Below are 25,348 nucleotides of genomic sequence, written 5' to 3' on the forward strand. Positions count from 1 at the left end.
TGTTTTAAATGGTTCAGAGCTGGTTGTGGATATGGTGTCCTTAAATTAACATGCTTATATTGTTTTGAAACTGCTTACTAAACAAGGGATGGTTCAGATCAGAAATCCTGTCTTTGGGAGAGCAGTGGGGAGTCATGGGTGATTAAAGGCTCGAAGATGCTTCAGGAAACATTTCCCAGTAACTCAAATGATACGGTGCTGCTAACAGAACAAGGGAAAGGAAAATGCATAGAAGACACCTTTTCCTTATCTTCCCCATGCTCCTCCTGTGCAGTGGCAAGGCATGGTATTAATATTCTCTTTACTTGAGCTGCTTGTCCCGTGCACAAGTGCAGCAAAGATTGGATTTCATTAAATTGCAAACAAATCTTCATAGCTAAATAACTCATAAAACAAGTTTGTCTCATAAATATAAAATGGAAAAGATCCATCTACCATCCTGCATAAGAAGGGTCACAGAATTTCCATACACAATTTCTACATAAATCTTGAGTTAGTGCTTTCTCAGTGTAAACACTCTTTTTTTCTTTCTTCTTTAGTGCTGAAAGACAAGGGCTACACAACTCTGCAGGATGAAGCCATCAAGATATTCAATTCGTTACAGCAGCTGGAGTCTATGTCTGATCCCATCCCTATAATTCAAGGCATCCTCCAAACAGGGCATGATTTGCGACCTCTTCGAGATGAGCTCTACTGCCAGCTCATCAAGCAGACCAACAAAGTACCCAACCCTGGGAGCGTGGGGAACCTCTATAGTTGGCAGATACTCACCTGCATGAGCTGCACCTTCCTGCCCAGCCGCAGCATCCTCAGATACCTCAAGTTCCATCTCAAAAGGTGAGAAACTTTGAACTGCTGGAGCAAGATGAGAAGTTCCTTCACTGATGATTTCCCTCTTCCCCCTTCATTTAAGAATGTTTAGACATCTTGAGGAGAGACATTCATGAAAGTTGAATGAAAATGCATTCAACTGAGTGAATCAGAACCATAGTTTGGTTAGACCAAACTGTGAATCTTAAAAAAAAAAAAAAAAAAAAAAAAAAGTTGCTCAACTTTTGACAATTGAGCGTCAACTAGATTGTGGAGTTCCTCTTGCTGTAGTGCATCAGAAGGATGCAGAGTGTTTGTCAGTAGAAAAATATAGCCCATTAAAACAAACAAGTCTTGTCTGTATGTACAGTAATACACAGACTTGGTAAATCACCTTACTGAATTATTTGTAAAATGCTAGTACTGAAGCTATACCTTTAAACCAAAATAAATTTAGTGGAAAACATCAATTACTTAGCATCCAAGTGTGATAAATTAAAACAATCTAACATTGGTTCACTTTCTCGCTTTAACTCAATCCATAAAATAGCTCCCAATTAGAAAAACTGCAGTAATTAGAGTTCATTAAAGCTGTTACTGAATACTCCTAAGAGTAACTGCTGAACAGTACAGTCTAGAGAGGATCTGTAAGAAAACCAGGAATAGAAATCAAGCAACCCAAGTGACACTGCTGCAAAAGTGATTAATCAAATACCTGTTTTATTGTTTAGTTTCTGTATTACCTCAATGCAGTTTTGGCTTCATTCAGTGATTATTGACAAAAAAAAAAGGAGAGCTGATTACAGGAACATTATTCTGGCTGTCTTGCTGACAAATCTGAATCATAACAAGGCTTCTGTAGTTAATATAGGTTCCTATAAGCTTTTGCTTCCCATTAAGCTTCTAGAACAAAATGAATGTGGCATGTTAGTTATCTCACCGTAAAGGATCTTTAGGACAATTTCCTTGACAGTGAAGATTAATCTGTGATGTGCCAATTAAATAGCATACTGTTTAAAAGGATACAGAAATACCTTATCAATGATACAGAAATACCATTCTCAAACGAGTAACTTTTCTATTTCACACACTGACAATTTGGATTAATAATATTTGTCTCGCAGGGTTCGTGACCAGTTTCCAGGAACTGAAATGGAGAAATACGCACTTTTTACTCACGAGTCCCTCAAAAAAACCAAATGCAGAGAGTTTGTGCCATCCCGCGATGAAATAGAAGCTCTGATCAGCAGGCAGGAGATGACGTCCACAGTTTATTGTCATGGTGGTGGCTCCTGTAAGATCACCATCAACTCGCACACTACGGCCGGAGAGGTAAGAGGTGGGGACAAAATAGCTCTGGCACAAAATCAGTTGGCCTTTCTCCACATGTGATGGATGCAGGCAGTGGTGGTGTGGGACGGGACTCTGGAAACCCTGATGGTTTCTGATACCAGTGGAGGTCCCGTCGAGACGTCACCACCTCTCAGTGGAAGGGGAGCTTACGGATCCCCTCCTCCCCTCCCCTGTTACCACACGAAATCCCTGCTGTGGAAACTGCCTTTGCCAGCACAGGATTTACCCAGTGTAAGTCCTCTCTTACAGGGAGGAATTCTGGAAAGACCAAGCAATAGGGGCAGCGCTGACATAGCTTCAGTACCTGTGCCTGTGTGAGAGCCAAGCTGCTTGCTCAAGCTGCACAGGGGTTGTATTTGGCAGAGTAGTCACACACACACACACACACACACATTCTTGGAGAACCGGTAGTATTTAGGATAAAAAAAAAAAAAAAGTGTTTGAGAACAATGAATACAGCTGATAAGAACATTTAACAGCCTTTTTCACCTAATGTAAAATCCAGTTTTTAATTTTTTTCCCAAATATGTGCCTTAGCTCTGTGATACTACCTTTTCCTGCTGCTGTGAGTTTGCAGATGTGCTGTTTTTCTTTAGGTGGTTGAAAAGTTAATTCGTGGCTTGGCCATGGAGGATAGCAGAAATATGTTTGCTTTGTTTGAATACAATGGAACTACTAATAAAGCAATTGAAAGCAGAACCATTGTGGCTGACGTCTTGGCAAAGTTTGAAAAGTGAGTGTGCCTCTTTCACTCTGACGTATTTAGTAGCAACTAAATACATTTCCAGTGTTGAGAGTGCTGAATTTTCTTTTCCTATGCCTTTTTTATTTGTTGAATGACAACCCATGGGCATTTTTGGGGGGAGGAAAGAAAAACTTTTTTTTTTCTTAAAGGAATTAATGAGTTGTCTATTCATTTAGATTTGATATTCCTCAGGTTACATACTGGCAAGGTCATATTTCTTATCACAGTTTCCACATTTTGTTTACTACTGTTTCAGTGTTTTCCACCGTTGCCAGCACTGTGGCTGCCCCACTGCGGGAGAACTGGACTCCTGGCAGTCGTTGCCTTTCTGACCACCTACTGCCTAACTTCATATGGGCTTCACATGGGAGCTGCCACAGAACATTCCTCTAACCTCTGTTGGTGGAATTGAAACCATCCATAGTGCTGCAGCAAGAAAATGCAGTACAAGCCTAAATACCTGGTTGTCATCACTATGTCATACACATGGCAAGCAGCCTCCTTAATCCAAATAATGGGAAAACAACGTCTAAAATGCTGTGCAGTTACATATTTTAACTGAAACAAATGTCGTTTTTTAAACCTGACACCTGACCAACTGAGCCACAAAAAAAAAATTACAAGAGAATTTGATTTAGAAACACTTGAATGAGAAACTGAGTCACCACTTCTAATTCCTAGGTTTTGCTGTAGGCTGTTTAAAAGAAAGAAAGAAAAAGTCCAAATCACATCAGTAAAGTATACTAATGAAAGCAAGTATCTCCTGTCATCAATATCAGATTTATACAGGGTGTTACAAAGGGAAAAAACAGCCAGTGTTGTGCTTAGATTCCTCAGGTGTTAATTCAGAAAGGCTTTTGATTACAGAAATCTGATTCTTCTTTCTCTTGACAAACATGCAGGCTTGCTGCTTCTGCTGAAGCTGGGGAGATGCACTGGAAGTTTTATTTCAAGCTCTACTGCTTCCTGGACACGGAAAATGTCCCAAAAGACAGCGTGGAATTTGCCTTTATGTTTGAGCAGGTAAAAAACAGGTTTTGTTGCAAAGAGTTTTTAAGAAGAGGGAAAAAGGCAAGAGATTTAGGCAACACGGGAAGACTTTGCGTTATGTTTTTAACTAAAGATACTGCTCAGGCAGCAAATGCAAAGAAAGCAGTTTAATGGTCAAATAGATAAAGATAAATAAAGAGATAAATGTCAATATCCAAGATAAGTGAAGTGAACGTGATTTACATAGTGTTCTGACCCGTCTGCTTGTGCTCTACAATACTTTCGTCACCTGTGAATCTCTGTATGTTACTGTGGTGAGAGAAGGCAGCTAACTGCATCTAAGCTGGGTCTTTTATATCTGGAACGAGAGCAAACAGTAACACCTGCTTCTAGTTTTGAATCTATTGAATCTACTTACTTACCAAAGTGCAAGGAGTGAAGCAAAAATATGTAATTGCCAAGCAAACAGGGCCCATACTGGCAACTGCACAGAACTAATCAGACAGCAGCTTTTCTGTTTTCTATTCCATGCTGACTGGTGGTTAGCCAAATGTTTTGCATCGTGCCAAGACCGATAGGACTTCAGTTAGACAACATGGCACATTCAGTCATGCAGATTAATATCCCAGCACTATCTTAAGTTGGTAATTAATTACATTCTAACATCTTTTTTTTTTTAATTGCCTGTTGTTGCTGTCAGTCATTGATTCTTTTTCAGCAGATAATTTCAGAGTTCCCTTGAGTCTTCAGTTTTAGTTCTCTCTCATTATTTTAAAACCTGATTCATAAGATGCTAATTAAAGATCTTTTAGTTCCTCTTACTTATTAAGATCCCATCCTTCCATTTCTACAATACAGTCTTTCTTCTGTGTGTCTGCAATCCCAGTTAAACTGGCTTGCATGTCTGGGGGCAGATACTGTCTCCATCTTAACCATATGCCTAGATGAACTCGCTCTTACTTCCATGCAAATTATGACTATGCTTTTACTAAATGGCCTGCAGCTCCTGTATCTCCAGACATGAGACATGTTTGTTTCCAGTATTAGTTTCATATGGAAAAAAAAAATCCTAGATATTACCCTTTTCCAAAGGTTTGAATGAGTGAACAAAGAGGGAAACCAGGAATTGAAGGAGTTGTCTTACTTCAGAATCGGATCCCTGGTGTTCCAGACAACTTTGCCATATAAATATTCTCTTATTTTATCTAGATCGCTTTTAAGATTCGCTGCTTTCCCTCCATGGAGTTTATTAGTAGTCTATCCCAGGCTTTGCTCCTTTGGCCAGCAACTTTTTTTATTGTCACTGCCAGATTATTAATACCAATAATAACTAAGCCTATATGTCTATTTTTGCCTTATGTTCTTAAACTCCACGCCTTTAGCTGTCTCATTGAGTGTTTTAGGTCCTGATTTTATCCCCTTTACACTTTCTTTTCCTTCTTAGTAACACGGCTGGTTCTTACATATGACAGTTCTGTAGGACCTGTACTAGTAGCAGGAACTCACCGTTAGCAAGTTCCTCAAGTGCTCTGCAGCTCTTGTGAAAAATCTTGGTTTACTGACTCTAACATTTATTGTACTCTCTGTATTTAGTGGATCATTTATGACGAGTTTACATGATTTATGTGACAGTGAATCTACTTCCCATTTCTATTCTTGCCCTTTCGAAGACTGAGTCTGTACATACCAAGCTGCCTTTTTCCCCTCTGTAGGCTCATGAGGCAGTGATCAGAGGGCACTATCCTGCTCCAGAAGAAACGCTGCAGGTCCTTGCAGCTTTGCGTCTTCAGTATCTTCAGGGAGACTACACCCTGCATACCACCATACCAGAAATGGAGGAAGTCTACCCCTTGCAAAAGCTGAAGTCTCGGATTACTCAGTCCACCAAAACCTTCACTGCCGCAGAGAAGGCCGAGAAGAAACGTGCCAGCTTCCTCGAAGGGACGCTGCGGCGGAGCTTCCGCAGTGGCTCCATCAGCAAGCAGAAGGTCGAGGAGGATCAGATGTTAGACATGTGGGTCAAAGAGGAAGTCTCAGCTTCCAGGACTAGTATCATTGACAAGTGGAAAAAGCTGCAGAGGATGAACCAGGAGCAGGCTATGGCCAAGTATATGGCTTTGATTAAGGAATGGCCTGGCTATGGGTCAACATTGTTTGACGTAGAGGTAAGATTTTAACGCCCACAATACAGCTGACACTGCTGTAGTTGGTGGTGCCATTGGAGTAGTTTTCTAACTTAGATCACAGTGCTCAGAGAGCTGACGTAATTAAATGTTACCTTCTAAAATCATACTCCAGGTAGCATTCGCTGTAGTCATGTAATCCCATAAAATCCAGAGGAGCTGGATGCTGGCCTTGTAAGTTGAGGAGATGCATATAAGCTACACCCCAAGATGGGCAGTTAACATCCACTTTTTTCTTTTCTAATGCGTTCAGAAAAGGACTTGAACAGTAAGTGTTGTGCAACCCGCCCCATCCTGCGTGTTGTTAATTTACGTTCTTCCCCCTAGTGCAAAGAAGGGGGCTTTCCCCAAGAGCTGTGGCTTGGAGTCAGCGCTGACGCCGTCTCCGTCTATAAGCGAGGGGAAGGAAGACCTCTTGAAGTGTTTCAGTACGAGCACATCTTGTCCTTTGGGGCACCGCTTGCCAACACCTACAAGATTGTCGTGGATGAGAGAGAACTGCTTTTTGAGACGAGTGAGGTAAGAGGGAATTTTGTTAACAGTGATGTCATCCCGTGCTGATGGCAAGGCTACTTCTTAATTCAAGTAACAGCTGCAAATGCTACAAATCTATTCCAGACCCTTACAAAGGTAAAGTGAAGAGTATACGATGGGTAGAGGTTTGGAGTAGCTACATTTGCTTTAACATTAAAGGCTTGTGTTGAAAGCCCACCAGTTTTACATTGTTGTGTAAAGAAACCAGTCTTGAAAATAGTCTTAAAACCGCTGTTACCTTACTGAGGGCTTTGAGCTCTTGTCCTCTGCTTGCAGGTGGTCGACATTGCCAAGCTGATGAAAGCCTACATCAGCATGATCGTGAAAAAGCGCTACAGCACCTCCCGCTCCGTGAGCAGCCACGGCAGTCAGGGCAGCTGCAGGTGAAGGCAGGGCCAGCCCCACCGCGCTCGCCACAGGACTTTGCGCTGCTTGGCCTCCAGCTCTCCTGAGGAAACCCGTCCCCTTCGTTAACAACTGAACCGAGAACCTGACTTGCTACAGAAAATACCTTCAAACCTTGTTTTTGGAAGAGCACAGGCTGAGGGGTGGGAAGGAAATCGGCTGGAATAGTCACATACTAGAACTGTTGACTTGCTCAAAAATTCCAAAGCGTTGTTATCTTCAGTTTATGCAACAGATGCCTTAAGACTTGACCCACTGCAATACAAGCAGTAAAAAGTGCCTTACAACACTAAAACCAACCTGCATTAACCTAAAGTTGCTGATAAAAATCAAGATGTTTTTCCGATCACAACACTGCGAGCAAAGTTCATCCATTCTGCACTAACCTACCGGCCTGCATACTCTGGGAATGGGGGAGGGAACAAGAGGGAGGTTTATTTTTGGGGAGCTGCTGGCAGCCTTCCTTACAGATGCCAACATTTTATTTCCCCTTGCTTCCACGGACACGCACGCTGCTCGTGCGTATTTGAGCTGACAGGAAAATCTGAGTAATTTTATTCTGTATTTCACAAGTCTTTTGAAGCAAAGGGAATAAGTATGTGCAATGGTGTAAACAGTCTTTCTGTACATTTTAATAGTTCAGAGGTATAGTTGTTACAATTGTATGGTTACTTTATAGGCAATTTTATTAACAAGTAAATTCCGACGTTTTCATACACTGATTTACTATTGCAAATATGTATTACCCTATATGTAGCAGAAGTCTGCATTCTGTACCTGCTGTATTATTAAAAAAAAAAAAAAGATGTAGCTGAGAATATTTATAGACTGCCCTACTATGGAAATACAGATAACAATATCCCATGTCAGCTTAAGTTTTTAATATTAAACTTTTCTTTTAAAAAGACACTATTCTTGTAGACTTCTAGCTGGACTTGCCAACCCGAACTACCTGGAAAGGTCAGAGCCCTTCACAGCTTGCTAGTGGATACTCAGTTATCAGGCAGACTGCTTTATTGCAGAGTTCTCCTTTACCTGGTTGCCTAATGAAGGTTCCTGACACCTGTAAATAACTTCGGGGATATCAGCTAGTCAAAGGCTGATTTGAGACTTTGGTTTTTGTACAGAAATTCTGTAAGATAAAGCAGACCCAAGGTATCTTTTTGTCTACAGGAAAAAAAATACAAAAAAAAACCCTTACTGTATTAAAAAAACTAAGCCTTTAAGGAGTCGTGCCTACTTACTCAAAGTACAGCAATAAAGAAAATACATGTAATATGGCTTGTTTCTTGTTTGTACCGACTTGCACTTCCAGCCTAGAGCTAATACCTTTTGACTTTTCAGGAGCCAAGGCAGGAACATAGTGTGAACTGTATCTGCTTTTGCTTGGTGGCTTCATGTGCTTTATGTATCACAGAGCGATTGAGGTTGGAAGGGTCCTCTGGAAATCATCTAGTCCAACCCTCCTGCTCCAGCAGGGACACCCAGAGCACGGGGCACATGGTTGCAGCCAGGTTGGTTGGAAAATCTCTAAAGAAGGAGGCTCCACAGCCTCCCTGGGCAGCCTGTGCCAGGGCTCTGTCACCCTCACAGGAAGGAAGCTCATGTCCCTCCAGAGCTGCTCGTGCTGCAGTTTGTGCCCATTGCCTTTTGTCCCGTAGCTGGTCACCACTGAAGGGAGTCTGGCCCCATCCTCTTGACACCCTCCATTCAGGCATTTATACACATAGATAAGATCCTCTCAGCTTCTCTTCTTTAGGCTGATCAGCCTTTCCTCATAGGAGAGATTCTCCAGGCTCCTAGTCATCTATGTAGCCCTACATGAGGTCTCTCCGGTGGCTCCGTTTTCTTCTTGTCCAGGGGATCCCAGAACTGGACACAGATGTGGCCTCCTGAGCTGAGGGGGAAAGCACCTCCCTTGACATGATGGCAACACTCTTCCTAATGCACCCCAGGAGACCTTTGTGGCCACGGGGGCACATTGCTGGCTCACGGTCAACTTGACGTCCACCAGGATGCCCAGGTCCTTCCCTGCAGAGCTGCTCTCCAGAAGGTTAAGCTCTGCCTGTCCTGGTGCATGGGCTTATTCCTCCCCAGGCTCAGGTCCCTGAACTTGCCTTTGTTGAACTTCACGAGGCTCTTTTCTGAGCAGGTCTCCAGCCTCTCCGGGTCCCCTGAGTGGCAGCACAGCCCTGTGTGGGTATCAGCTGCTCCTCCCAGTTCTGACTCGTCGCACTGGGCTGAGGCTGCGCTCTGTGCCCTTGTGCAGGTCACTGATGAGGAAGTAGAACCAGACTGGACCTGGCACTGACTGCTAGGGGTACCGCTAGCTACAGGCCTCCCAACTGGACTGCACCACCGATCACCACCCTCTGAGCTCTGTCATTCAGCCAGTTCTCATCCCACCCCGCTGTCCACTCATCTAACCCACACGTCCTGACCTTGCCCATGAGGATGTTATGGAAGACAGAAGGTGTTGAAAGCCTTGCTGAGGTCAAGGTAGACAACATCCACTGATGACCCCTCACCTACCCATCCACTCATTCCATCATAGAAGGATCTCATATTCATTAGGCACGATTTTCCCTTGCGGAATCCATGCTGGTGCTGTAGTAATGGGTAAGTTTCCATCTGCAATTGGAATGCTCTGCTTGTGTTACATGACAGTAACACCAGGCCAGTGGATGGGAAGAACTGCTGAGTTCCCACAGGCAACTTGTAAGCAAAGCTTCTGCTATTTGTGCAGACCTGAGTTAGTACTGATTGCCTCTGCCAGCCATCTACAGCATATGCTGCCCTCCTAAGTGCATATCATCTTCATGGGCACACCACTTAGAATGAATAATGCTTCTGGCAAATACTCGGATTCATTCATACTGTGAAACTGCCCCTCAGTCCCTAGGGCTCTCTAAGAACGTTGTTAGTAATTTTTTTCCACATTTCATGTTTTTCCATCCTATCCGAAGGTGAACTTCTTCAAGGAAAGAAAAGACACAGAATTACTTTGTAACTCCAATATATATTATATATACATACAGTAGCTGTGAGCATAGCAATTTAGATTTTTTCTATATACAAGTTGCTTAGAAAGAGCTTGATTGTTTTTAGCACGGCATCCTTGGAATGACGCTCTGCACCCATTCACATCAATGCAGCAAAGGTGAGTTCTATCAAGCGCTGTTCATAAACGTGTCCCTGCCACAAAGTCATCATCCATTTGTCCAAAAATAGGAGCATTGGGTGACCGTCTGCTTCAAGGTCACAGCCTCCCAAGTTTGAGGCCAAGTCTCCAGCCCCCTTTCTCTCACTCATAATTAACCTGTGAGTGACATTAGGAGCACAGAACAGCCTGCATCTATATCCAAGAGTTTCTCTTCCTTCATGCCCATTCTGCCAACCTGCCTCACCTCATTTCAATTGCTGCTGTTAAGGTAAACAAAAGTTTTCCTAATTGCCGATACTCACAAGGAAGAATGCACCACGTGCCAAAATTAGTATTTTCTAACATGCAACCCTGCGTTTAGACACGAGCGCAATGTCCCCGAAATGATAAAGTATTTCAGCAGCGTTGGCAGAGGGGGTGTCCGCGTGCAGCCCTGCCCGCGCTGTTCTCGCCCTGCCAGTGCCGCTGCAGCCAGCTCGGTGAGCGGCACCCGGCACCCCGGCGGCGCTGGGGCTCAGCGCGGCGGCCACAACACGGCGCCCGCTCTCTCCGCTCCGACGGCCCCCGCAGCTCCAGTGCAGCCAAACCCCCCAGGAACAACCGTCCCGATGGCACCTGGGCACATATAACCGGGGAGCCCTCCGGGCAGACGTGCTCTGTGGGCAGAAACTGCTCCCCCGAGGCTGGCAATGGGCCCGGGGAGGCTGCAGAACAACGCGGCAGCTGCAGGGGAAATACGGTTGCGCAGCATCTTATCCCAGTCCCTTAAAAGCTGGCTGTGCCCCAGCTCCGTTCCTGTCCTCGGGCTGCAGCCCAGCACACGCGTTCCCTGCGCCTCATGCTGTAAGTGGATTCATTTGTAGGGCTGCCAGAATTCCCAATATGCTGGATTATACAAGTTATGCACAGGAAATTGCCTCACCCATGAGGTGTTGCATCAGGCCCTCGGCTTCAAGCCCCACATAGAGTTATAACAGGTACACACAGGTTTAGCCCAGCACGGCCCCCTTCCAGAAACGCTCCAGAAGAGCAAATCCTGCGCACTGCCATCCAGGCGGAACAAGGACAACTTTAGACACAGGTAGACCCTAGTAATGTAAATTCCAGACCTGGATCTTTAGCTACAGCTGCAGCTAGCACAACAGTACTTGGCCACACATGTGAGACTACAGCAGGCAGATCATAACTGCACAGTGTCCTGAACACCTTACCCTGGCTTGTACAACAGTGCTAATACTCTTACCTACTACAAGTCCTTCACCTCCATTTTATAATCTCACTAGTCCTATTCACAGTGACATCCCTTTCATTCTTCACGGGAATTCTAGACCAATAAGGATGACACAAGAGGGCAAACACAAATAAAATAAAGTCTCATCAACTGATTAGACTTAAGTTCACAGCAAAAATTCTTAAGATGATTTCCCAAGTATATGACTTTCCAGTCTGCATTGTTACATTTCATTTCTCTTACTGCTGTATATAAAAGTATCCAATTTTATAATTATCCTACCTAATTTGACTTTGTCCATATGAAAACACTTGTGTTATAGTCAGGTGACTAATGAAAACATCCAAAAAGGATGTTTAATACAATTAATTTTAATAATTTGTATTAGGATGCCTAAAAATTCTCCCTTTATCAACTCCTCAGCCATCTTGTTTTAGTAAGACCTGCCATCTTCTGTATCTTAAACCAGCAATTCCTGACCTGTTCAGATCCCATTCCCTGTTTAACCTGGGCTTTGGGAGGACATTGCCCTAATTCTTTTTCTTTGCATGCTCCCAGGGAATATTTCCCCACCCTCGCCACTACAAAGCTTAGCCACTTTCATCCCAGTACATTGCCCCAATTTGGGTTTCTCTTGATAGACCTGATCCACCATATACTCTTTATCTAAAGACATAACGACCACCAATCTAATGCATACAATTACTTTTGCATCCCCACTGTTTAAGACATTTGTTTGACCACAGTACTAATGCAGTGACTTAGTTCACTCTCCCTACAAATAAAAGGTATGAATTTGATCATCGCCAATGATTTTGATTCTTTTTGCTAACGACCACTTCCACAAAAACAACAACAAAAAAATGTACCTGATTCATAAATTCTAAACAATTTCTGGGTTTAGAAAGGCACCTAGCTGCTTGGCTTACTCTCAGGCAAAGCTGACCCAAGAGTGGAGTTAAACCAATAAAGTCACAGATTATCTACCACACATATCCAAACAGGTAATGCTATATAAGAGATTACAGTAATGAGGTCTAGAATTAGATCCACTAAAATCTACTCATCTTGCTAATCATTCACATGGCATGACTAAACAGGCAAGAGCAGGAACACATCACATTTTTGGTTTTGAAAAATGCCTATAAATTTTCACATAAATATTTCATATCACATCACCATTACAGATTTTTTTGGAATAAATATACACAGTGTGAGTGGTCTGTTAACATGGCTTAGCCATGGATGTTCAGCCTGTCAGCATATATTTTCTTCTGCAAATTCCTTTGTCTCATATCCTAGGAAATTGCATTGGAGATACCTTGATTTCTTTTTTAAAGTGGATCTGTCTTTATTATCCAAGCAACGAAAATGTAGCTGAAAATGCAGGAAGGCATTTTGTCATCTAGCTCAATTCTATACTACCTAGATTCAGAGAACAACAATAACAATTTGAGATAAAAAAAAAAAAAACACATTAACCACACAAAAAGAAATACCCAATGAAGTTGGGTTTTACTGCTACAGCTTTAAGTTCACAGGCATTGAAAAGAAGCAGAATCTAACATGATAGAAAACACAGCTACTAACATTTCTGGATAAGAAACAATATCAATGTCCCTGCAGTTTCAACAGGGAGCTTAGAGATGCTGCAAACTATTCAATTTTCTATGATATTGTTTTGAATAGTCCACAACTGAAATATTTCTAGTTATCATATTTAGTAACAGTAATTAATAGAGACAAATAAAAGGCTCTTTAGCCACACAGATGAAAATTAGTCCTCTGAAGATATGATATGGCAGCACAAGAGTTCTGTATAATATCATTAATTCATCTTCATTCCGTAATTGAATATCTCTGTACAGACAGTGACCAAGTAAACCAAGTGGAAGGCACAGGTAGAGGTGGTTTAAAAACACTGAATGCAATCACAGAGCAGAAATGTATTTCTGCTCAGTTACCTTGAATACAGAAATCTGAAAAAGAAGATCTGCACATCCCACCTCCTTTCAGATCTCTCAGACGAGCAGAAATTTTGAAAGAACAATTAGAAACCACAAACATGAAGATCTGGAATCTACCTAATTAACTGTAATGCAGTGTCCTAAGGAATTTAGGGATCTCAAGCAACAGAATCCTAATTCTACGGCTTTCAGGTCTCTTTTCGGTGCAACTGTGCTAGAAAAAGGACACCTTGCTTTCTTGATTCACTGATGAGAGATTTTCCTTAGGCCACAGGGATTCTAGTTGCCCAGCAGACAATGCTTTGGTGTAATGTAAGAGCATTTTGACAAGTCAAAATTGGGAAACCTAAGATTTTGCCAATTATGCTGTGCATGCTCAATTATATTTCCCTAAATATGCTTCTTTGTAGTTATGCCACTGAAAGTACTAAGTTTTAATCTACTGTTTTTTGTTTTTTAAATCAGCTAACATTGTCTACCACAATCCAGTATAATTAGGTATATGCTTAGCAGTATCATTAGCTCAGGCAACTAAACATTTAATGTTAAGTTCTCTTGCAAGCCTTTGCAGGCACAGGCCTTTCTTTTTAGATTTGCTTTATAAATCAGCCACATTTTTGATTCCTAAATTACAAGTTTTCCTGGTTTTCATTATTTCTTTTGGGAAAGTACATGGGAAATCTGTTTGAGATTGCACCCTGCTTATGTTTGGCACTGTACAAAATCACATTGCGAGGTCATGCCAATCTGCAAGGACCGCAATCGCATGGACAAGACCAGAGTAGGTCAGGAAGAGGTGAAGCAATCTCCCCATCACGCCCAGCAGGGCAGTGGGAGAGCTGAAGCTGAATGCAGGTCCCTTCCTTCTCCACCAGGGACCGTTTTCCAGGGGAGCACAACCTCAAAAAGCCAGCAGAGGCACTGCAAGCGTTTCAAGCGGCGTGATCTCGCCGATGGCAGTGTGTTAGCTGTTTTTTTAATGATGATCTTCCACAAATTGCCCTGTGTTTTCAGGGAAACGCAGCACTCACACTGACATATTGGACTGAGTTCAGAAGGCCCCCTGGAAGGCCGGGTGGCTGCAGTACGTGATGTACAAGGAGAGGCTGAGAAAGCTGGGATCACAGAGATTGTGGAGTCTCCTTCTCTGGGGATCTTCCAAACCCGCCTGGATGCCACCCTGTGCCCTCTGCTCTGAATGTCCTTGCCAGAGCAGGGGGGTTGGACTAAATGATCTCTAGAGGTCCCTTCTAACGTCAGCCATTCTGGGATTCTGGAATTCTGGGTTACTTGCTCTGGACAAGAAAACGTGAAGGAGGTTTTAAGCGTCAAGTATCTACTGTACAACTGTACAGAGCCAGACTCTTCTTGGAGGTGCCCAGCAAGCAAATGTGAAGGAATAGGCACAAATTGCAGCATAAACTTTTTGGACTAACTAGGAAAACATTCTTCACAAGCCCCAAGTATGCTGTGGAGTGCCCAACATCCAAGACACTCAGAACTTGGCTGGACGTGACACCGAGCGACCTGATGCAACTGCAAAGGTGTTTTGGGTATGTGCATGGTGGGGGAAAGTTTGGATCAAATGTCTTCCAGATGTTCTTTCCAAAGCGCCTTTTTCAATAAGGAAATGAAGCACTTAATAGGCAACAGACCTGTATAGCTCATTGACAAAGGACGACAAAGGATGACAAGGATAGTGCATGTCTAAGAGCATTCCTATAGTCTGCCCAAGTCAAAGATTGACTATAGGAATGCTTGCAAGAGAAATTCAGCAGGGAATTGCTAAACAGGCAAATCATATTGGGCTCAGGAAATTGCCAGAACAGAATAGCTGCAGGCTGGGAGGCCAGGGAGGAAGCAGGAGGAGCATCATATAAACAAACTTGTGTGCTCTCTTCTTCTATAGGCACTCTAGCTTCATGCTTTGGCTTTGGTGCCAGAAGTTTATCAGATGAAAACCACACTTGACAAATTTTGTATAAATGGCAAAGCCCAGCACAGTAACACAGAAGCAATGTGTAAAGAAAATCAGAACCTATTTGCAAATCCAAACAACACAGGCATTCCCAGAGGCAAACAAGAACGTTAATATCCCATTTGTTATCAGACTGTACATTTAATATTCTTTCTTAGATCTTTATTAAGACAGTCTTGTGTCTTTTCCCCCCCTCAAAATATTTCAAGACTGCACCAAAACACTTCAAGACCGGACATGTGAGGCTGTCCGCATCTGTCGCCGTCCGCACGACGGCACAACGCGCAAGTGAGTTCGGGCTGAGCACCCCCGGCGACCTCAGCTGCCGCTGGCACGTCAGCCCCAACGGCCCCAACGGCAGCAACGGCCGCTACCGGCCGCTGGCGGCCCCGCCCCAGCGGCAGCACCTGCGCGGCGCACGCGCGGCCCTCTCGGCTCCGCTCCGCTGCGCTGCGCTGCGCTGGGCGCCGCTGCGAGGCGAGGCGGGCCGGGCCGGCCGGGCCATGGCCAGCGCCAGCGCCGCGCGACCGCCGCCGCAGGAGCCGCCGGAGCGGAGCGCGGCCGCGGATGCGGCGCCGGTGCTAGGTGGGAGCGGCGCCGGTGCCGGTGCTGGTACTGGTACCGATACCGGTACTGGTGCTGGCGCGGCGCCGCTGCTGGGCGAGACGGCGCTGGCGCTGGGCAGCTGCATCGCGGCGGCGCTGAGCTGGGAGCGGCCGCTGCGCAGCCTGGGCGGCTTCCTCTGCGCCAACCTGCTCTTCTGGTGAGCGGCGGCGCCGGGCCCGGCCGCGGGCGCGGGGGGCTGCGGTGCGCCGGGCCCGCCTCGGTGTGGGGGGTGTGTGTGCAAGGAGGCGGCTGCCTGTTCCCTAGGGAAAACCTGTCCTTCCGGGCGGGACTCCCCGGGAACTTCCCGATCTCCGCAGATTCCGCTGCGCGCCCGCGCCTAGCGGTTTGTGCCTGGCGGCGGGGTCGAGCTGAGCCTCGTCTCGTGGGGCCGGGGCCGGGACCGCGCCGAGCCCCGCTGCGGCATCGCCCGCATCCGCAGCGCCCCAGCGCGCTGCTGCTGCTGCCGCCCTTGTGCCCGCGGGCACCCGGCCCTGCCGCCCTTGTGCCCGCAGGCACCCGGCCTTGCCGCCCTTCAGCCTGCGGGCACCCGGCCCTGCGGCCCTTCAGCCTGCGGGCACCCGGCCCTGCCGCCCTTGTGCCCGCGGGCACCCGGCCCTGCCGCCCTTCAGCCTGCGGGCACCCGGCCCTGCGGCCCTTCAGCCCGCGGGCACCCGGCCCTGCCGCCCTTGTGCCCGCGGGCACCCGGCCCTGCCGCCCTTGTGCCCGCGGGCACCCGGCCCTGCCGCCCTTCAGCCCGCAGGCACCCGGCCCTGCCGCCCTTCAGTCCGCGGGCACCCAGCCCTGCAGGATGTGCCCGTCCCTGTTCCGACCGCTATATCCACGTGTGGGGGAGAGCTTCACCCTTGCCAGCCCGCCCAGGGGCTCCTCGAGGGCCTTCCTGCTGACAGGAGACCCCCTCCTCAAAGGGACTTCCCACTTACAGCTTTGTGTTGGTTGGTTTGGATGTTTACTGCTGAAATAACTTTCTTACAGCTTAATTACTAATTTAATTCTGTCCTGTGTTCCCAAACCCGTTCACTTTTTGAATGTTCTTAATAATCAGCGTGGACTCCTTAGCACGGGTCTAAACTACGACTTCTTGGCCATAGACTTCAGGACCTTCCTGCTGTGCAGGTTCCTTGGGCATCCAGTTTGAGGGCTGCACTAAACTTCTGCATCTGCAAAAGCTTATGCAGTGTGCATATCTTTTATATTCTGAAGCATGATAAACATAAAATATTCATTCTAGTAAAATTCACCTTTTTTATATATCTATATATAGTGAACTTCAATTTTGTAAAATTTTCTCAAAAAAAAAATTGAATGAGGTAGGCATTTAAGGTAGTAGTCAGAAATCTGGTGATTAAAAGAACAGTCTTCACTTATCACCTCCGTTACTTACTCATTTTTTCAGTGAAGAACTATTTTTTTTTTTAATGGAATACTTTTGTATTCCATTATTCTGTTGTTTGTATAGTGTATTCCATTTGTATTCCATTATTTGTATGGCGAAAATTCCATGGAAGAGAAAAAGATGAATTTACTGCTTTACAAGTGCAGTACTGGGGAAGTGAATGACACTGTGCTACTGCTGCTAGAAATTTAGTCCTGGCCTTCCTCAGTATTAGATGCTGATAAATAACTGTCAAACTTAGCTTTCATCTTAAACCTTAGATTTCAGCCTAATATCTTAATTTAATTATTACTTTGTGTGTGTGGCTGGGGTAGTAATAGCAGCTTTCAATCTGTCTTCTTAATTATTACTGTGAGACTGTGAAGACAGTTTATTTTCCAGTGTTATATATCCTTTCTAGTTGGCAGATGTCTTATGCATTAATTTCTGCAAATTCGTCCCTCGCTAGTGCTTAGCACAAAATCACTGCTTTCTTGAGAAGATGATAAGACCAAGGTGATAGACTTATTCTTCCCCCTGAATCTGTGCTTTGTGAAAGTAATTCTTTGCATTTTCTCCTTTAGTGCTTCTGTAGTTGACCCAAACCTGAATTTTCCTTGGAGGATTTTTATTTTCTTTCTGGTGTAGAAATCTACATATTACTGCAGGGCTGATGTGACTGTATTGGAGGAAGAAGTTATTGGCTCTCTGTGTAAGTGCAAGCATCATTCTTTGTTTTAAATAAAGACAGGTTAGCTGGCCAAGCCCGCTGGTAGAACAGCACTTTTGGTCACCAGTCATATTCATATGTTTGTTTCTGTCTCAAGACCTGAGATGTCCTTTTTATTCTGTGGAAGAATGAATTAATCCAGCAAGGGAACAGTGTATTTTTACAGCAGCACTAGTTGTATGCATTTCAACGAAAGCCCTGCTGGGGAAGCTGCTCCAGGTGTTAGGAAATGTAATTGCTTTTTGAATGTTAACAACAAAATATATCCAGAGGTTAGAGATGTTTGCTTTTGCTCTTGCTTGTTGCAAGGAAGAATTGGTTTGACTTGCTGGATCCACATTTTATCAATTTTTTTTTTTTTTTGTATTTTTCAGTCAGTATAGCTAATTAGGGCACAGAGGTTGCAAAGGTGACTGTTCTCCCCATCATTTATGTGGTGTTGCCTTTAAAGATGACTGTCTTAGTTGCTGTATGAGAATAGGGGGTCTTTTTGCGTCCAAATCATTCCCTATCACAAGCGTGTCGCCAAATATGTTCAATAACAAATCAGCATTTTATTGAATGTATTGGTTATTTAAATTAAGATTTTAATTTAGCTTAATTCTGGATTCTTAACGATTTCACAAAATTACAGATAAGAGCAGACAGATGGTTTACCCCTTGTTGCTCTAATTCAGCTTGCACAGTAATTGAACTGGTTCATAATTTTCCTTTTTTTTTTTTTTCTCACAAGCTTGTCTTGTGCTTTCCCTAAAGCAGATCCAAATCTGTAGAACACATATTAAGCAAAAATAATAAAGAATTAATCCTGCTCGTATCTAGATCCTTGGAAAGAAGGCCTTCTTTATAAAACAGGAGGGAAAATCATTAGTGCTGGTGCATAGCAGGGTAGTTGCCACACTAAATTGACTGATGTTAAATGAAAATCGTAACAGAAATCAAAGCATGAAAAAAAGAAGCATGAAAATGAATTGGTTTGGAGTAAGAGAGGTGGGGACTTCCTGAGAGCAGTTCATAGTCTGTTGCCTTCAGATCATTATGTTAAGAAAGGTGAGGTCTCCCAAGCTGCCAATAGGTGTGTGTATGTATATAAACCCACATATATATTATCCCTGACACCTTAAACCACAGGTAGCTATGCATTAACATCTTTGTTTTGAAATTAAAATGTGTTTGTTAGGAAAAACAAAAGGGAAGAAATTCTGACAAAAGCTGTTTTGACCTTTGTTATCAATCCAAATGAGTAGCTTTTTATTCAGAGACTATTTTATATTTCTTCTATCTAGGTAGTCTTTATTTAACATCTTTTATGAAGCTTTTAAGTAAGAGCCTTTTAGCAAGATTTTTTACAACCTGGTGCTGTGATTATCTAGATACACTATAGTATCTAAACTGACATTGTTCTACTGGTGACATTGTTCTACTGGTTTAAAAATAAAATGATTTTTTGTTCTTTCCCTAAAAGGCATTCTAGAAGACATTTCCCTAAATCATGGCACAATTTAGATGGCAACACAAATTGAAGTTGGGCTTTAATTTAGAGACAACTTGTTTTCATTCAGGCAGCTTTAACCTTAAATTTACTTTTTTTTTCAGTACAGATTATTAAAACTTTTTAAGACTTTGGAGACAGAGAAATGGAGCAGAAAGGCAAACTTGTTTAATTTAGTTCGAGGAAAAAAGAAAAGACAAGACATTATCACGGCAACATTTTAGTGGCAGCTTATATAGTTTTAGCTGGGAGATTGGTTTGCAAGGATGAAAATTGGCATTGTTTAAGAGCCAAACAGTGTTACATAAAAACCTGGACAGTTTACAGCATTTTTTTTTCAACCAGTGAGAAGAAAACAATTTCAATCAGAAAAGAAATCAAATAGGATAATGAAGGAACTGAGGCAAATCAAGCTTTACCGAGCAATTTGGGAGCAAATCCAGGTTGAGGACTTTGCAGGAGATGGAATTCCCAAAAGAAGCAGAACAGAAGAATTCCAATGGGGCTTGTGCTTATTCTTTTGCTAAAATTGATAAATACTGTGCCCAAGGCCTTGAGAGAAACGATGATTTCACTGTAATCACTCGAAATAATGAGACCTTTTGGATAGTAAGTAATGTTGTGGGAACAAGGAAAGTTTTGGATGGGCGTGCGTATCCATTGTACATATTGCAGGACTAATGAGAGCATTAAAGAAAAGGAGATTTAGGGCAGCGTGGTAGAGGTGGATTGTTTCCCTCCAAACTGCTGCTACTGTATGAGAAAATGGGATTAAGGCTTCGTCAGTGCTTTGCCAGAGTACAGGTTAATTAAGGGCATTTGGGCATGTTTCTACCAGAAAAAAAAAAAAAAAAAAAAGGAAACCCAGTTCTTTTATGATATGACATATTTTAGACCAAAAGAAAAAGAGCTTTGTTGAAGATGTTCCCTTTTTTACACAGATGTAATACTACTATTTCATGTCTTGGTAAACTTGGTAAGGGATTCCATTTAGGTTATTTAAACTTCCTCTTTATGATTTTTTTTTTTATTTTCGATGCATCTCTGAAATGCAGGAGGTCACAGTAAATCTGATCTGCAAGTAATAAACGTTCTCATGAGGCTCAAAGTCTTGCATTCCTTGAGAGACTTCGTTATACACAGAGCGAGATGATTTTGCAGTATAGCATTTCTTACAGATTTGGTCCCGAAACACCAATATGCTTCCATATTTACAAGCTTATAAGTAAATTTTCCTCTGGTAATTAATGCAGAGCACTTAGAAATTCTGTTATTTTTGCTTAATGAATTTTACTATTTTCATTTTTATGTAAATATCCATGGAGAAGTCAGACTTTTGCTTCTCGTAGCTGGAGTGGAGAGAATATGCAAGTTGAATTGTTCTCTTATATGTTACTAATTTTTAGTTAAAGTTCCTTACATGTAATTTCCTGGAAGTGTTCAGCTGCTCTTAGTCTTTTGCCCTTGCCCTGCAACCTGTGCACAAAGAAACATCAAACAGCAACTGCTTCTACATGTCAAAATAATAGTTTAAGTTTGTGGAGGAAGGGAGTTACTTCAGTAACAGTTACTTCAGTATCTTTCCTTCTAATAATTCTAGGTTTTCTAAAGAACTCCTGCCTTGCTTCTGTTGGATTTGATACATGCTCTCTGGCCGAACAAATATGATCCTAATCTCTCGAGTAAAACCTGAAAAATAAGACTTTTGAATAAGGGGTTGATGACTGAGTTGTCTTTGTCCTTACAAAGGCTGAATTAAGGAGAATTAACAAGAATCTTTGATTTACCTATGAGACACAAATCACCTACTTTACATTTCCTCCTCCCATTCCTGTTGGAATATGTTATTAAAAATCTTAGGAACTTGTGTGCTCTGAGGGATGGCTTGGTACTTAGAGGCCTTAAGGGGTCCTTCTTCCTAATTTGCATCTGTACAGAGGCTTCCAGTTTTCTCCACTAAAGGAGAAGTAGTTTAAAGCATTTTGAAGTACCTGCGTTGAGAAACATTCTGCTACAGTAATTTGCATGGTTTTGGTTAAACAGATGGCGCTTGTCTGCAATTGCTAGGCACCACTGAGAGTAGTGGTGCATGTTTTAAATCTAGATTAACATGCTGTGATGTCTTTACAAAGTGGGAGTTGTGAAGTATACATCCTCAGTGTTTTCTTGCAATAATTTTATTCTAGACATTGCTGGGATTTATAGTAACAAATTGTAGAGATAAGCAGGGCTATTTCTCAGAATCTGTAAGGTTTTTGTTCATTTAAAAATTGTTGACAGCGCTGTATTTCACAGAAGAACTTGTTAGGTATGTTTTCCTTTCTGCAATAGACAAACTTTCTGTGCAGTTTTTGGTGTCTTTGAGATATGCAGATCTATGCAGATTGACAGATGCCAAATAAGCACATGTGCGAAGAGCAAATTTTGCCAAAAGGTGAATCTCAGAAGAGCTGATTGCAAAAAAAGTTTCTTTTTAAAGCACACGTAACTTGTTCAGTATAAAGTGAGTATTTAAAATATTTGTGCAGGGATGTGGAAAGTATATTGCACAGTAATTCTTGAACAAATTTCTAAATAACTTTTTGGTTTGGGCCAGAATACTTTAAGGGAGCAGCAGGAAAGAATAATGGATTATTGAGTTTGGAATTTTTAATACTAAGGGAATGCATGAACGTTGGCATGCGGATTTTAATATTTATAAGTACTTTATTTTAATATTTATGGCATATATATATAAATTTTAAGCATATTTATGCTTATGATGGGCACCAGGGGTTGGTGCATCCAGACTGGTTAGTCATGATCACTGTATCGGTAAGCCGGGAAGAGGAGATGCATTAATCCCCAAGCAGGAGCAGGTACAACTGTATTTCTTTCCTTATCTGCATGCCACTGTTGCAGACACTTCTAAAGCAGAATTATGCAGCTCCCTGTAACAGCAGGAATGGACAGACTTCTCAAAATTTGACTGGATTTAGGAGTAATATCCACTGGTAGCAGCTTATATGGATTCATGATTCATATACGGATATGTATTTGGAAGGTGCTTAGCGGGTTTTTGCATTAGGGTTAAGTGCAGGAACAAGTGTATACCTACTTGTGCTATTTGAAACACCAGTAAAAATACTTTGAATGGGCTCTGGTTTTAAGATGGGAATAGTTGTTAATTGAATATGGAATCAAATTCAATGAATCACTCATGCAGCTGCTGAAATATGTTCTGATCGCTGATGGTGAACCAGAGCTCTGTGTTTCTTCAGAGCTCTGTTGTTATTTGCTCCATTTTGTTAATGGCCACTGTCCCTGGAGTTGATACATATAGGTAGATGGTTCTTAAAACGTTATCTTCTAAGGCTTTCCACAAGTAACTACCTGATTGCTGATAATCTGAATTGTTTAAGTCTTGACAAAATATTTCCTTATGATTTGAGCTTGCAAAGCAGAAGTTATTCATAATTGTAGAATATGTTGTGTAAAAACATACCCTCACAGCTGGAATAAGACTTGTAACTCATCAAATTGTTACGATATTTAACTTCCAAGGCAGTTCAGTATGTCCTGGCCTTCCGTGTATTTCACGAGGCTGGTGAAAAGTAGCTCATGCAGTGCTATATAGGAGCTTGTTGTGTTGAAAGAAGGCAAGCTGTAGTTGCAGAGTTTGTCTCGAGTTTCGTGGCCTGCTTGTGCCTCGTGGGCGGCTCAGCACACCAGGTTTGTGGTGCTCTGTGCTAGGAGCTGGTGGCTTTCCAGCGTAACACATCCATGGATGATCCTGATGGTGTTCAATATATCTTGCAGGCATCGACCTGCTGGCTGCTCCATACTGTTCTGAGCTGAGGAATGACTAGGTAGCTTGAGGAATGTTTCTATCTTTAGGTGATACGATGTGAGAGAACATGACCCCCGGGAGCAAATTAGCCAGATTAGGACTAATCTTTAGTGTTAATGTGTTCATCTTCTGCTGTCTTCAGTCTTGTTTTTGCCATTGTTATCTCAGCTGCACTGACTGCTTTCCACTCACCTTTAAGAAAGTGCTGTGCTGCATAATCAGCTGTAGGTACAAAGAGAGAGAGATGACTGAAATGCTGAAGGCAGACAGGGTAGCTTACCGTGGAGTTTGAGTGATGCACTTTTTTTTCCATTGACCTCTCATTTGTATGCAGTATTTATTTTTAAATTATATTATTTAAAATGTATTATTATTATTCATGTTTTACTAAACATATTAATATGTATTAACATATAATTATTAAAAAGTATTATTGTTTAAAATGTATTAATTAAAATATTTTGAAGTATAAAAATACAATAGAAAGAGTTTATGTATTCCTTTATATACTTAAGGAATATTTTTCTTTTAATTGTTAAATTCGTAAATACTTGACTCTTGCTTGTGCATTTTAAAATCATTTTGGTCAAGCTGCAATAAAACCAGCAATAGAAACTGCTTTGACTTAAGGGGCTAAGTTCAGTATTTTACAGGAAAAAGCTTTGCCAGCTACTTGGAGGGGACCCCAGGGCACCTCTGGTCCAGCTTCCAGTCAAAACAGGCTCAATGCTCAACCCACGAGAGGTTGCTTGGGCATCTGACTGTTTTGAGATTTGAAAGCCTTCAAGGATGGAAGTTCCTTAATCTCTCTGAGCAACCTGTTCCTCTACTGAGCAACTAATTCCACTACTGAATTATCAGAATTGAAAAGTGGTCTCTCTCCTCTTTCTTTTTATGACTGTGTTTTCATGCATTTCTGTCATGGAGTTCAGTAGGAAACTCAGCACAGTCTTCTTGGTGGCTGGGAAAGCTGCTATTAATGCTCCAGTGCCTGACTATCTCGAGTCTTTGCTCAATTCACTCTGAATTATCAGTGTCTGTGCTGTGACAGCAGATCCAAAACCAGTTGCAGTTTCTGGATATGGTTTCGTGAATGCGAAGTCAAGGGAAGTAATCGCTGCTGTTGATGCAGCCTGAGGTGCTGTGATAGCTTTCATCAATATCAGTGCACGCTCATGTCAAGCAAATATCCTTTTGTGCTCCTAGAAACTCCCCAGCGTGTGTCAGTGCAGGCTGTAGTCTGGCCCAGGGGCAGGACTTAGCCTTTGTGTTGGTTTTCATGAGATTTCTTTCAGCCTCATCCTCTAATGTGTTCAGCACTAGTATCTGAGAGACCTGTTCAGTGATGAATGAAAAAGAAAGTATTAATTCACTCAAAATGACTAAGCAGGGGCTCCTAATTCTCTTAATGCTAAAATATCAGTAGAGGCCGAGTTGGTCACTTGATACATACACCTGCTTTTCTGAGCAGGAGGGTGGTTTATTCTTGTGCTTAAAGGGAGTTGTCCATAAAGATCTTCCAGTTTTCCTTGAGCTCCTGTCTTTCAGAACTGCCATCTGCCAGGGCCATAGAAAAGGTCCGAGATATGACATGAGCAAGTCCGAGACATCCAGGATCTTTTCTCTGTGACCCTTCTCACCTCAGGATCCTCAACTTCATTATTTCAAAGCCACTGCAACCAAGGTTGCCATTTATTGCTGTGTCCCCAACCAGATCAATCTTGGTCATAAATAGCAGATTGAGGAGAGCATTATCCTTGACTCTCCCAGAAGTTGTACCTGGCACTCTTCAGAAATCTTGAACTGCTCCTATCCTGCCATGTTGCCCTTTCAACAGAGGAGGCTTGAATCTCCCAGAAGAAGCGGGGTGTGTAATCAGAAGCCTTACTCAGGTTGTTCAAGGAAGACTTTATTCTACGCTTACCGCTACAGATCTCCT

The 25,348-nt window shown here is 42.8% G+C and overlaps 2 protein-coding genes across 2 annotated transcripts in view; both read left to right on the forward strand.

Moving 5' to 3' along the window:
• Positions 1-8,138, forward strand: part of MYO10 (myosin X) — a 146,620-nt gene extending 138,482 nt beyond the window's left edge. Inside the window, exons 35-41 of the mRNA XM_026040748.1 lie at positions 540-837; positions 1,935-2,142; positions 2,760-2,896; positions 3,811-3,931; positions 5,611-6,063; positions 6,409-6,600; positions 6,892-8,138. Coding sequence (XP_025896533.1) covers positions 540-837; positions 1,935-2,142; positions 2,760-2,896; positions 3,811-3,931; positions 5,611-6,063; positions 6,409-6,600; positions 6,892-7,002 — 1,520 coding nt within the window. The 3' untranslated portion in view covers positions 7,003-8,138. The remainder of the gene's footprint in view (positions 1-539; positions 838-1,934; positions 2,143-2,759; positions 2,897-3,810; positions 3,932-5,610; positions 6,064-6,408; positions 6,601-6,891) is intronic.
• A 7,938-nt stretch (positions 8,139-16,076) lies between these two features.
• RETREG1 (reticulophagy regulator 1) overlaps positions 16,077-25,348 on the forward strand; it is a 55,725-nt gene continuing 46,453 nt past the window's right edge. Inside the window, exon 1 of the mRNA XM_026040750.1 lies at positions 16,077-16,122. The gene's annotated coding sequence lies outside the window, so the exon portion shown is untranslated. The remainder of the gene's footprint in view (positions 16,123-25,348) is intronic.

Source organism: Nothoprocta perdicaria, unplaced genomic scaffold, assembly GCF_003342845.1.
Source record: "Nothoprocta perdicaria isolate Ctin4 unplaced genomic scaffold, notPer1 scaffold_264, whole genome shotgun sequence".
Classification (NCBI taxonomy): domain Eukaryota; kingdom Metazoa; phylum Chordata; class Aves; order Tinamiformes; family Tinamidae; genus Nothoprocta; species Nothoprocta perdicaria.